At 39.8% G+C, this 14,507-nt stretch overlaps 1 protein-coding gene across 1 annotated transcript in view; it reads left to right on the top strand.

The window, feature by feature from the left end:
• PTPRR (protein tyrosine phosphatase receptor type R) overlaps positions 1-14,507 on the top strand; it is a 144,060-nt gene that overhangs the window by 2,019 nt on the left and 127,534 nt on the right. The window contains exon 2 of the mRNA XM_040553293.1: positions 8,406-8,710. Within this exon, the coding sequence (XP_040409227.1) occupies positions 8,406-8,710 (305 nt within the window). The remainder of the gene's footprint in view (positions 1-8,405; positions 8,711-14,507) is intronic.

Below are 14,507 nucleotides of genomic sequence, written 5' to 3'. Positions count from 1 at the left end.
AAAGGTATCATTTTACTAAGTTGATTCAGACACCTATTCCAATAAAACATGACAGCTGTGTAAACAGAAAATTAACTTCTATTGTACTGTTGGTATACTGGTATATCTCTTGCTGAAATCAAAGACACTCGTGTGTGCATTTCTGGAAACAGAATTAGACCCTTATGCTGAGTGCAGCAGGTGAAGTAATCAACCTACGCAGAGCTTGCTGTTAAAGGAAGACCTAAATTTGTAGCTACTGATTACAGGTCAGCATGAATCTTTGACTTCTATTATGCATTGCGTGAGAGAGTGCAAGACAGGTTATACTCCTTTTTAGTTGCTATGATCTAATACGTGTTCTTGCGGTGAAAAATTTATGTCTCCCAAGATGACTAGAGAGCATTGTTTCCTTGTAAAAGAATGGCAGGTGGTAGCAAAACCACAAAGTGATGCATTAGACTAACATGCAATTAGAGCTATTTGCGTCATCGAGATTACTCAACTAATTAACTGTTTCACCTCACTTTCTTTTTTAGAAGATTGTATGAAAAGAGTTAAAACATATGATGGATTAAATATCTGGTCATAGGAAATAACCCAGGAAAATCATTTAGACTAGAAAAAACTTAGTTAACAATTAGCATATTAACCCACCCCCTGCCTTTTGTTAAAATCTGAAGAAAGCATTTTGCATGAAATTTGTATGAAGAGGAACAAATTCTGCTACAGGAAAAGCAAAAAGTTAGCAACTGAAGATTTGGTTAGGTCACCTAAGACATGGTTGATCGAGCAAAGGCCTTATGGTAGCTTGATCAGGGCTTCTAATACCTCATTTATTCTTCTCTTCATCAGTGAAGAGATGCACTGACATCCTTTAGTCAGTATGGACCAATATTTCCCTACCAGCCTTTTCAGAGAGGAAGCACGTAGGTCCTAGTCTTAGCCTCTTGGTAGATCCATTCTCCAAGCCCGTTGGTTGAATCAGGTGAAATTCAAAGAAGGAAATAGGGGCATTTTATTTTCTTGGGGCGATGCTTTGACCACAAACTAACACTTCTTCGGGCAAAACTGTCTAGGTAGAGAAACATATCTTATAAATATGCTAGGCCACTTCTCATTTAATTGCTACCAAAGCCCGCAGGGTGATGTTACCATGTCCTGCTGAGCAGAAACTAGTCCTGCAGCTTTCCTGGTCGAATATGCAGTGTGTTGTATTCTCGTGGTTAGAAATGACTGGAGTAGACTGCAGTTCCTAATCAAGTATTGGGGGTCCTATTTTCTAAAAACCACACAAGTTCTGTCACAAAAATAAGAAAATCTGGGGATTTTCCAGGATATTTCTAGGGTTGAAATGCAATTTGCACAAAATGCGTTTGCCATCAGATCCATTTCAGTAGCCTCATACTAGTGTGTGAATAATGCTAGCTTCTAAATACATTTAGAGTGAATGTGAAGGAGCTATTGATTTAAAAAATGCATTGGAATTCTGCTTCATTACACTAACATAATCTAAATGTAGCTGGTACTTATAATTGCCTTCAGTAGAAAACATATTGCTGGGCATGTGTGGGTGTTTTTACTAGAATAGACATTTGTGCCTTTTATTAGTAGACTCGTGGATAATCAGAGGGTAGTCATCTGTCCCCTTAAAAGTTCAGCTGGGGAAAAATAGCTTTATAATTCAGTGTCTGGCTTCATATTATTTTTGAAGAAATAGAAAAGATTCTTGTCATGTGTTTACATGTGGAAATTCGTGCTATTCACAATTTTTGAAAGGTATCATCTTCTACGAGGGGGTTATGTTCAGTACAGCCATTAGGAAATTACTGAGGTTTGTGATCTTGGAATCCCTGCACAATTTCATTTGGTGCATTATGAGAAGACCGAAACATCTTAGACAGCAAAGGCTGGTTCCAGCTTCTCCAGAGAGTGAAGCAGGAGACTTGCTTAAAAGCCACAAATTCATCTCCTGGGGGAGTCTCTCTGTCTAGAAAGTAGCAAACCAGATACAGCAGGTGGCTGTGGAGGTGGCCCCCCTCTGCGGGCACGTTCTCAGGCCTGGTAGGGGGCTAGGAGAAGGAGTAAGGTTCATTCCGTAAAGCACAGTTGTCCTTCATGATTTTCAGCATGGTTTCGGAATAAGTGCTTGGAGAAGCTTAATAAAATCTGCTCAGAAATCCTTGGTGTGATCTCCTAGAGCAGTATTAGTGAAACAGAAAAACAAAACAAAACAAAAAAAAAACCCACAAACACCCACACCTGCTAAAACCTTAAGACTGAAGTTTGCTTCCCTTCATAACAGCTACTGATTTCCATGGAGATACTATATATTTACATCCGTGTTATGCAGAACAGAATTTAGCCACAGCCTTCATTTGGAAAATGACGGTAATCACAAAATTAGCACATTGGTGTGGCACCTTCTCACATTTTCTGGAGAGAAAAAAGTCTGATGAGAAACTATATGGTACATCGGTGCCAGGGCATGAGTATGGCAGAATACTTAAGGGCCTTTGGGACCAATGGCATATCCATTAATTCACGAGTGGACCTACTGAAATCAATGCTCTGTAGTATCCAGTTTCATTATTGACATATTAGGCAACAGGCCCATAAAATGAGATGCAAAGTGCCTTTTTGAAAAAGATACCACCGATGTGCTTAATTCTAACTCACTGTAGCTGTGGATATTTTTGGCCAGAGCACTCTTTTTTTTTTTTTTCCTACTGAAAAGGACTAATTCAGCAAAAAATGAATTTACAGTCGTTTCTATTTTCAGCAGATTGCTTATCACAGAAGGAAAAGAATCCCTTGCAATTCTTTCTCGCACGCTTTCTGTCTCTCACATATGCATGTGTTTTCCCTCACGTGTAGAGAACAGAAAATGAATATACACCTCCAAGATGCCTACACATTTTGTCCTTATTGATCATTTGAACTTTTTGTTTCGGTCAGAAGTTCTGAACATTTTGTTCAAGGGCAAATCAAAATATTTTTCCAAATTTTTCCAATTGTCCTGTGTTTGCTCAGCTCTGGTGCAGGTCACTTGCTTTGAATTTTGACATACAAAGGGTGCTATTCCTTTAATAGAAAACACTTTTTTAATAAAATACACACCTTTTGCGTATCAGACCTCGCTAGGAAAGCACAGAGCCCTTCCCATAAAAAACGGGGATAGAAGCTAAGAAGTGTATGTGTAACAATTTTTACTGCATTATTGCTATTAGTGTGACATTTTATCTGTATAAGCATTCTACCGGCATTGTTATTCTTTGTTTTTCTATAACAATTATATCTAGTCCTATGTTGCTTCTTGAATGAGACCTTTAAGAGTTTCATTTTGCTAACAACGAACTCTTGGCTTTAATTACATGTATGAGGTGTGCTTCCTCTTTGCCCATGAACAAGACTTTGAACTTAACGGGGCAGAGAAACTTCCTTTAGCTGGAGGAGGCTGTGAGAAGCCATGCAGGAGCATGCCCGATGAAAGGTCATTGGGTCTAACAGCCTACTTTGGGTAGGGAATAGCTTCATTTGTATTGCTTTAACAGTTTTATCTTAAGAGAAGGCAGTGGTTTGAAGGAAGGACCTGGTCAGGATTTGTGTTTTGTTGTTACGCTCTGCACGACAGAAACAGTCCCACAGCCTACAAGTCCCTCTACAACAAGGACTGCTATATATGGGAAAGTGTTTTCCCAGGTGAATTCTTTTATCAGTTCCCAAACTTCCAATATGTGCTACCAAGCTAGCAAGTGGATTCATACTTTCTCCTTTTCAGGTTTGCCTGGTTGGCCTCACGGAAGCACTTTTGAAAGTCTGTTCTATTTCTCTGACGGTTAGTGAAGTCATATCACCGAATCACAGAATAGTAATAGTTCTTGGTCTACCTTGCTAAAGTTGAAGAGTAGTTTTTGATGGGCTAATGCTGTGCAGCCTATCCAAATGAGATTTAGGTTTGATTGATGTACTACTTTGCTGATGGTAAGACATACTGTTAACTAGACGGTACAGATGCAAGGCATATTGCCTCCAGACAGCTTTTGTTTTCATTTGTGCTTTCAGCATCATTTAAAACATTTTTATTTCCCATCAGAGATGTTGACTACTCTTGATATGTTAATTTTTTTTTTCAGTAAGGTGGATGAGGCAAGGATAAAGAAATACATTGTGAGCTTGCAAGGGAGTTTGGTAGGGTTTTTTCCTGTTCTACTTTCCCGAAAAGATGATGAAGACGAAGATGACAACTGGTAGCAATGGTGGAAATACTGAAATTAATACAAGCAATAAAATAGAAAATATGCATTCTACATTACTGTGGGGTTTCTTGTTGCACATTATCATTTGATGAAATGTTGCAGCTGTTAAAAGGTCTAGAATCAAAGCTCCAAGGACTAGAAATGCAACTGAAGATAATCAGAGATTTTGAGGAAGAAGACTGTTGTGCAGAGGAATCTAAAGTAAAGAAGATGGTTACAGTGGAGGAGCATGGAAGCAAAGAGAAGACAGAAATAGAACAACCAATAGGAGAAAATGCAAAATTGAGAAAGAGGTGTTCTTGCTTGTAAGAAACAAACAAACAAAAACAAGAAAAACAAACAAAGCCAACAACAACTAAGGAAAAGAAGCAGCATGTAACTTCTTACATGGAAGAAGGAACTCCTTACAGGGAAGAAGTCAAAGTCAACTGGTAGGAAAGACCAGAGGAAGAAGTAGCAATATTCATCAGGAACCTAAGCCAGAGTGCTGACCCATCAGAACAATGTACAGGTAGAAGAACTGGAAGACAGGATCAACAAGTCAGACCAGTATAAAAGTTAGTGCCGCATTTGTTACCAAAGAGAATTGGAATGGTTATTACATGAGAGGGAAGGGGAGGCTGTCTTCCAGGAGCAAAGGTAGATACAAACATGCTGCTGAGATAAGGACTGATGCAAGTCTGGAAGTAGCCACTGATTGCTGTTCATTTTGGAATAAAATATTGAAATCAAATTTTCCATTTTCCTAAAAATGACAATACTTAGCTGAGAAGTAGGTGAAGATTCAGCCTATTTTTGATTAGAAGAAATAGCATGAAATCACAATCTGAACATCTAGTCTGCTCTCCTCAACGCCAAGGCAGAATAAATGATAATGCTTTGTAAATACTCTTGAGGGAGGGAGGAATTTTAGGAGAAGGAATAAAATTATTTTAGTAAAGGGCGATATAAGCGATGGATGAATGATTGCAAATCCGTCATGAATAATGATGCTCTGAAGTAGAGTTCAAACAGGGTAATGTGACTGGAATAGAAAAATTCACTATAGGATCAAGTTTGCTAAGCTTATGGAAGAGACTCCTCCAGGAATTCGTGTTTTTGGTTTTTTTTGAGTCTTGTCCTAAGTCTCATTTTCTGAATCCCTGTGTTTCTTGATACAGCGGAAGATTAAAAGACACCTGAATCAGTTTTTGCTATCATACTGTGCTGCTTCAGTTCTTCATAGTTTCTGGTGGTTTCCCCAGGGGCCTCAGAGGAGAACTTGTTTTTTCTGTGTGGGTACAGAACTAGATATGGGAAGGAAAAGAGACTCCCTATCTTCTCCCTCTTAAGGGCTGGAGACCGGCAATATTTGTAGGTATGTGTAGCAGAAGTGCTGGTGTTTCTGCCTTAACCTCTCTGAGTGCCTCGTTGGTGCAAACTGTGCTCAGAGCTGAGGTTTGGATGGCAGGGACAAGAAAGAATGTTTATCAGATGAAGAGGAAGCTTTAGGTTCCACCACAGGATCAATGGTGGCCCACTGTTAGAGTCGCCTGAGGTACAGGTAGCAATCTGGGAGTCAAAGTCTTATTTTGTTTAGGGCCTCATCCACAATCTACTGAGATCAATGAAGTTTTCACACCGGGTACTGTCAATGCATGGAACCTGCTGAAATTATTGTGGCTGTGTGGACTTCTCAGAAAACTAAGTTCAGCCTGGTAATTTTCTTGGGTCATGTTTGACCTTCTGTGCTGTCAGCTGGTAAAAATACATTTGTCTGAGTGCAGAGGGTACGTTGTGTAAATAGACTAGTTAATTTCTCATTTCTACAGAATGGGTCACTACCAAATTGTATTTTGCTGTCCATCTTGAAAATCTGTGGTGGTGGATCATGTATTGAATCTGCTGCAGTGAGCTGTGTTACTGCCATGATTTTAGCATTGCAAAGGAAGAGAGTCTGTCAGGATTTAGTCAGAAATGGTGATACTGCTATTAAAAATAAGATTTGTGAGCAGGTGATCTTTTGGGGGAATTCCTTAAACTCTTGGCTTATCAAAAATAAGACAAATATTCTTTTTTTTCTGGATTCAGACAGGATTAACTCTGAAGTTTTACTTGGAATTTACTTTAATATTATTCAGTGACAAATTTGGACTAGTAATTACATTTTCTGCTTCTTTCAGTAAAAATAAATGAAATAAAAGGGGAACTTGGAATATTAAAGTGAGGAGGAAATGCAATGTAAAAAATTCCTGGGGAAGCACAGCGCTTTTTATTCCCTCAGAAACAAAGAAGTAGGAGTGAAGGAAACAATGAGGAACCACAGACATGAAGTGTGTTTGTAGTTAATATGCTCGGCTTTGGAATACGAGTTGCTTGTGATGGAGACATGAAAAGAAAGTCAGTGAAGAGGTGACTATGAGAAGTGCTGAAGTTCCCTTGTTTTTACTTTGCCCTTCATGCAACTCTGCAAATTGCTAGGTTAAGACCAGCCCTCAGGATTTTATCAGTGAAGCCAGCCCCCAGAAATCTGAATGAGATCCCAGAAAGCTTAAAAAGCTCTGAAATTCAGCCCTCCCTAAGACCGTACTCTGCAATTTCTCATTTTTTTCTGCTCTCAGTCATCTTTGCAATTAAACTTGGCAACGTGTCCTCAGTGGTCATCTAGAAATTGGCTTTTTTTTTTTTTTCCATTTAAAAGAATAGCCTTGGGTTTAGCATTGTACTTTATATTGGGAGGATCTTTAAGCGTACTGCAGAATGCCTGAGTCTGTGTTCTGTCTTCCTATTGATTTTCTGCTCATGTATGATATGAATTGCCTCACTGCCTACTGACATGGACCCACTTTTGGCAGTGAACGCAGATCCCAGTGATGCATAGCAATTCTATAGCACAGACAAGATATTGGCGTTGATTTTCCTAACTGAAATTTCATAAGGAAATTAGGTCAACAGAATGTAATTACCTACACTGAAATCTCCTAAGGGCACCGGGTAGAGCTGTGCAAATGGCTGATTATTTTGATTTGCTTACAGAAGCAAAAAAAAATAGAGGCAAAAATCAGTCTGAACAGAACAAAGTGATTTCTTGTTCAACCTGAAGGGAAAAATGTGGTTGGTTTGGAGCTGTTCTTCACAGCTCATTATGAGAATTAAAATAATGTTGTTGTTGTTGTTTTGTTTTTTTTTTCTAGCTGAAAACCAGTGCACAAATTCACCATTCCCATTAACTCCAGCAGCTTCTGAAAAAGAAATCCCAAGCTGAGCAGAGCGAGCTCGCAGGGTTCACTTCTCTTAGAACACAAAGTCCCTTTTGTACCACAGCGTGTTTCTTAGAGCACTCATCCAGGAGGTGACTAATTCAGCTTCAGTTACTTTTTATCTATAAAGGAGATATCTGTGCCTATTTTTCTGCTCAGAGGGACAGCCTGTCTCCCAGATGAGCAGCTGAATTGGGCTGTTGTGGCTGTTTATTTCTGGTTCCTTTTAGAAAGGCATCATTAGGAAGTACTTTGACTATCAAAAATAACCTTATTTTTCATCTCATGGCAGCAGCATGGAAGGTTTGGAGTGCGACAGCCCCCGTCTATTACGAACATGGAGAGGTGATAGAGGTGGATGTATATATACTCTGTATGCTGTTGCCTAATGGTGGGGTGGTAAATTGTGGTTATGGAGTCAAGCATCTGAGTTTTACCTTTTCTCTCTTTCTTATGCATTTAAGTCTGATTTTTTGATCTGGTTCTTGGCCTTTTTTCCTCAATTCCCATATATAAAAGATGATCATTATAATTCTCATTTTTTGTTATTACTAGGTGATTAAATACATCAGAAAGTGGACTGCATATGTTTTGATAATGAAGTCAATACCGGTACAGAAGTTGGACTTGGCTCAGCACATGCTCTGCTGTTGTATATCATTTTTGAAATGTAACCCTGACTAGAAGTAGAAAACATTTGAAAAAGCACTGTAAAAATGAATTTAAGAATTTAATACACTTAACATACTTAGTAGACTCTCTATGGTGTTGCTAAGCTATTGCTATAGAAATTACATTCAGGGGAATTCTTGTATTCCACAAATAACCTTTCCAAATCTTGTAGAACCCAAAGATCTCATCAAATTTCTAGAATTATCTACAGAATATCCAAGAGAGACATTCTAAACTTATTCTTTTCTTTCTGCAGGCTGCTTTTCTGGAGACAATGACCACTTTTTGGCAATTCATCAGCGAAAGAGTGGAAAACCTGTGTTTATTTATCACCATGTGCAGAGTGTGGAGAAAAGTCTGGATACAGACAGTTATAAGAATTCCAAACAAAATTTCCATTCTTCTTCCCACACCAAAATAAACAAGCTGCACCCTGCAATAATTGTTAAATCAACCTTCCCCAGACCTGCCTATGACCCGTCCCTCAATCTGTTAGCTATGGCTGGTCAAGATTTAGAAGTGGAAAATCTTCCCATTCCTGCAACAAATGTGATTGTTGTGGTAAGTGCCTTTTTCTGGTTTCTGGAGCTGTTTTGTGAATAAATATGCTTACAGATAAATATAGACACAGATTTTAAAGTGGGGTATCCAAAGTTCATATTCTTCTGCCTGGCTGATCATCTAAATCTAAATAATGACCACACATCTTGAAGCTCTTCACTTTAGTAGAACTTGCATTCGTATAGCCTTTCTGTGATCAACAAGCAATCTGATGAACCAGTGCAGAATATAGCTTCTCTGTAGGCAAAGAACATACCTTTGCCTCAAATGCCTTTAATCCTCTTGTCTTGATTAATATTTGCACTGCTGGATGGATTTTAAACTTACTCTGCATAGGGCACAAGAAAATATATTTCAGTGAACAATTCTGCAGAGGCAGGGAGATTTTAAAAGTCTGATGCAAAGGGTTCATTCGCTTCTATTTCTGTAACAAATCCACCATTATGCTTACGTAGCTGTTTGAAAGCAAGTCTGTTTGTTGAAAAAAATTAAGAATTATGTTTTTGTTGGTGTAAGCCATGTGTATTCCTGCTGGGAGATATGGTCCGGGACCCTCCTCATTCAGTAACCTGTGTGATCTTTCCCATTCTCAGCAAGGTGATGGCAGCACTCTTCTTACAGTCGACAGCACATCAGTGGAGCCATACACTGATGCCACCCTGCTGCATCTTCACCCTTCATGCCAGGGGAGCAGGACAATGTCAGTAGAGTTGTCCCCTGTGGGGTGTGCAGCACAGTCTGCGTATTTTCTGCACGGACACTGCTATGCCTCACCCCGGTGCATGGTGAGCCCTGCCTGATGATGCAGAATTGGGTTTATCCTCTTCTTTCTGGAGGGAAGAACAACCATTTGTAACGACTCACTCACCCATTAGAGTTAACTAATAAAGATTAAATTGAAACTGTGACTAATTACAATCAGCAGCTATTTGCCTAATTCTGTAAATTGCTTTGTACAAAAAATGCTAGATTAAAAAAGAATGGCCTTTGCAAACAAGGATAGAAGACAGAGTGTACAGCGCTGGGAGATGTTAGCACTTGAAGTGTTTCACAATCGATAGTTTCTCTTACTGCTGGTACCTCTGGAGATCTGCCCTTGTGAAGGCACCGAGGTTAGTGGAGTGCAGTAAGGGCTCGTTTTAAGAGTTAAAAAATAGAGTTCTAGCCTCAAAAAGCTGTGCTCTGGGCATGTTTGCATTCCCTGTGAGCAAAGCCTCCTAATTTGAGATTTGATGGCTAATGTAATTAGCGGTCTAGGTTCAGTTCTATGCAGGCATACTACTGCAGTCCATTTCAAAGCAAAATAAGGGACTGACAACCTTGCTTCACAGGGACATATCAACCGTCCACACAGTCCCCATGCTGAATGGTACTGGTCTGGAGGAGGAAGTGTCAAACAAGCTGAATACATTTATGCCCTGGGCTTGCTGCAGCCATTAGGGCCAGCACGAAAGCCTGGCCAGCACAAAAGTGCCTGCTCTCTTCTCCCACAGCAAGCATTTCACCTCCTGTGAAGATGAAAGCTCTCTGTTAGTGCAAGGAGCTCAGAATATCCACGAGCTCTTATTTTTTCATTAATGGTTGTGTTACCTGAGAACTATTATTTTAGCAGAGCCTTGCATGCATTTGGAGATCCACAGTGCTCAACTGTGAATGGAATAATCTTGCAAAATATTCTGGGGCTACTCTGATTTTAGCTGACTGGCTCTGTGACTGCATTAAAACTTAAGTGAGGCAGATTTTCAACTGGAGTCACATAAAAAAAGATCTATTAAATCTACATTAAGTTCTCATTAAGTGACCTCGGTCTGAAGCTTTGCTACTGCATTTGCAGGATGGAGCTGCTGCTCTGAAACCTTCTGTTCTGGCTGGGAACCATATGTGCTTTGAGGGGGGGCATAACAGCGTGAGCTAATCATGACATGAAAGCTGCTTGTTGCTTGGGATCTTCAGTTATCTCTTGGTGTGTTGAAGGACAGGGATTTTAGTTTGGTTTTAATGTCATTCCTTCAGAAAAAGCCTTTTGGGAAACATGTTTTAAAGCAGAAGCGCAGAGAGACGTGGGCAACTCAGTGGAGTAATCCCAGAATAAAAAATTTCGAAGTTGTTTTCCTCCAAAGGGCATCTGTCCCACAGCAGGGTGCTTGCCATCATCCAAGCACAGCCTTGCTCCTTCCAGGTCTCTGCACTTGGATGCTTGGTTTCTCCCTGTTTCTCCCTCATGAATTTCATGTTAAGTAGATTGCAATCTTAATGTCATTGCCAAGGGAGTCTGTTTTGTTTTGAATGCACGTATGTCATTCCCTCTTTGTTTTGAACTAGCACTTGCCGCTTGTTTCTGCTTTTTGGTTTTTATTATATAGGGCAAGTGGCAACATTTGTTGTTTTGCCCTGGCTGACCCTTTTTGTTCCAGCCTGTAGCAATGTTGTTGGTTGCTCAACTTGAAAGGGCAATTGCTGGTGTTAATGCTTCCTGTAATCCAGTTACATGACTAGTGCACAGTGTGATTTAGAATGAAAGCCTGAAAGGGGGGTTATTTTTTAAAATAAATCAACGCTGTTGCAGCTCTGCAGAGGGGAGGAAACTGAATTCAATCTAATTTCAGTGACTTGAGGTCCATTTTCTTCATGATGGAGGTGGAAAGGTAGGGCAAATAGATGCCTAATGTAGAACGATTACAAGGTTACATTTCGTGCTAAGGACTCTGCCATCTGACAAGCAAAACATTGCCAATGCACAGAAGAGTGCTGTGAAGCCAAGAATTCTGCAGGTATTGTGTCAAAAAATGGTGTTTTGTGGCTCTACCAATAAAAAATGCATGTTAAGAAGTAATATTACTGAACCTGGGGAAATTGTACTGCTTGTTTGCCAAAGGGAGGAAAACGAGGGTTTTATTTTCTGGCAGTATGTTTTCTGTACCTGAAGGCTTTCTGTCACATTACCTCCCTTCAGTGCTCAAATCTTGTTGAGGGAAGTAAGAACAATCCAGAGATCTTAGAAGCATTTTGACTATTTTATCAATGTTTTTATGCTTAGCCATGCATTTTGTTTAGCTGTCATTCAAAAGGACATGAGACCACTCATCTAAAAACTGCTTGGTTAATATATGGAATTACCTACTTTTCTGGTAACACTTAAGATTTTCTGTTTGTTTGGATTTGTTTGGGAACCCAGAAACCATGCATGCATCAAACATATTAGAGAGTTAGCAGGGAAATGAACAAATTCTCCAAACAGATCTCTGCTTATTCTCGGTCTTCTCAATACTGAATAAGAGCACCAGCAAGGTCAAGGCAGTACACAGAGAGCATAAATACTATGTTGATAAGCCCTTATTAAAAATGCTGCTGCCTAACATACTTTAAACAAACAAACAAACAAGCAAACATACGTACATACGTATATATATGTAGTTAGGGCTGAACTTGAGAAAAAAGCAGAAGGACTCGTAGTAAAGGTTACAGCTCAGGCTGGACCTGAAGTATCACCTCATGGAAGTGCTAAAGCATCAGCACTTGCAACCTGATACAGTTTGGTCTGTCCAAAGTCTCTCTCAGACACACAAGTGTGTTGTGCTAACATTGGGCCAAGCTTCTCAGATGCTTTTTTCACTCATATACTATAAAGTGTTTCAGAAATGTAAAGCTAATCAACTTGCTCACTATATCATTTTTCCCTTTCACCTCCCACTACTACTATGCACCTTCTTATATAAATATGAAAATCTGTGTCTATTTTTGTTGCTTATGGAGTTGACAGCGCTTTACCGTAACCTAAAATTCAGTGCATCTCCTCAGTTTCTTTTGGTTTGCATGTGTGTTACTGCACTGAGCTGATTTAAGTGGAGTTTCTCTCAGCTAATATCAGTGGGATGTAAGATGCACAGACAGCCACACGGAGCTTCACTTTGCATTGCCATGGCTTTTTGTGTAAGGTTGAATTCCTCAGAGCTGCAGCTCTGCCATACCATTACAACTGTTTTGTCATTAACGTTTGACCCTTCTACCTTCAGGCAAGCTGAAAACAAGGAAGCGTTTCAGGTGCTAGTGCTCCGAGGTAGGATTCAGAGGAAGAGTAAGGCACATGAATGTATGTAGCTATAAGTAGATGCCCACGTGTGAGCTAGGTATTCAAGCATGTAAACTACCAATACAACATAGCCTTGATGTCTACTTCAGGGTGAGCTGAGTATCTTCTCTCTCTAGGCCCAAATGGCTGTACTGACAAGATTTCTATTGGTGATAGTGGGTGCATAAGCACGTGCTGCGCACTGACTACTTGCATATTTATATGTATCACATATTCATGCATGCACACTGGGGGTTGGAACTAGGTGATCTTTAAGGTCCCTTCCAGCCCAAGCCATTCTGTGATTTAGTGCTGTCTTAGTCTGCAGGTGATCCCAGGTTAAACAACAGTTTTTATACCGAGATAATGTGGAAATCCTTTCTGAATCAAGGCACAGTTCAAGTAGGTGAGCTGCTTCTAGGATTTTGGGCAGCTGGAAACTATGAGCCTGTGAAACCACAGCAGAGCTGCTTTTACATTTATGTCACATTCATCCCACAAGTACGGCTCCTCTCTAAGTTTGCCCATGATACATACTTAGAGAAGGTGCAGCTCTTGCTTGCTTACTGACATGGTCTTACACATATAAGTTTATTCCTCCATTAGTTCCTCATTTCCTTATGCATCAGATTTAATTTTTTGTGTCAAAGCCCAGGACCTCAGCTACCTTATTTGATCCTGTGTTTTATTTCATTATTCCCACCACTTTTTCCTGATAGAAATGTCTCTTTTTCTAATCCTTTGTACTTTCTGGCAAGCCATGGCTTACACATGGAATGTCCCATCCAAGTTCCTCTAGTAAAAATCAGGATGTCCTCCTCTCTTGTCCTTCATACGTCCACCCAAGACTTGCTTTTGATATAGGACTTGCTTCTTTCTTTTGAAGACTAGTCAAACAAAGGGAACCAGGCCACAAAGCATACTTCTTAACACTGAAATTACCTCTACTGACTGGTTTGTTGGAATGCCACAAGAACTGTAGGAAGAGAACCTGGTTTAAAAAAAAAAAAAAGAAAAAAAAAAGTGGGGTTCTTCAGGCCTTCTGGTCATGTTCAGCCCCAAAATATTTTCCTTATAGGTACATTTTTGTGGAGACATTTAATAGAGGTGTTTTTTTGTTGTTGTTGTTTTTTTGTCTTCATACAAATGGAACAGTGTGGAATTTGCTTTTTGCTTTTCTTTAAACAGAAAATAGACATTTCTTCTCATTGAGATTTTGGTAATGTAAGGTCCCCTCTTTTTCAAGGCTGCGTCACAGCGTATTGGGTACTGGTTTCCATAGGTTTTACCATTTCAGTGAGACCTGAGAATATGCTCCAATAATGTTTGTTCACTGATAGCTGTTCCAGTTTTCCCCAGCTCTCTGCTCCACTGACTGAATGTTTCTCCATAGTCTCACCGCTCTTTTCCCTGATATTGAATACCTTATTTTGATATAAGACCAAGTCTCTACTTTTTTTTTTTTTTGGTTCTCTATGTCAGGAACTCTTCTGGCTTTCAAATTCTGTGCAGCCTCTGTTGGCACAGCATCTGTCCAGCTAATACAGAGCTGGACAATCTGCATCTCTGAGCTCAGTTGTTCCTGGAGTGGGTTCAGTGAGGCCATGGTAAACAGTCTGTAAAGTTACATTTAAATGTGTCTGACTGATGAAAATGCATGGAAGTCTGTGAGAAACTTTGACGGCTGAGTGATCCATTAGACCAGAAATTTAGGACTGTTTTTAGGAG

Source organism: Cygnus olor, chromosome 1, assembly GCF_009769625.2.
Source record: "Cygnus olor isolate bCygOlo1 chromosome 1, bCygOlo1.pri.v2, whole genome shotgun sequence".
Taxonomy (NCBI): domain Eukaryota; kingdom Metazoa; phylum Chordata; class Aves; order Anseriformes; family Anatidae; genus Cygnus; species Cygnus olor.
The sequence above is the reverse complement of the archived record's forward strand: the minus strand, read 5'-3'. Positions and strand labels throughout refer to the sequence as shown.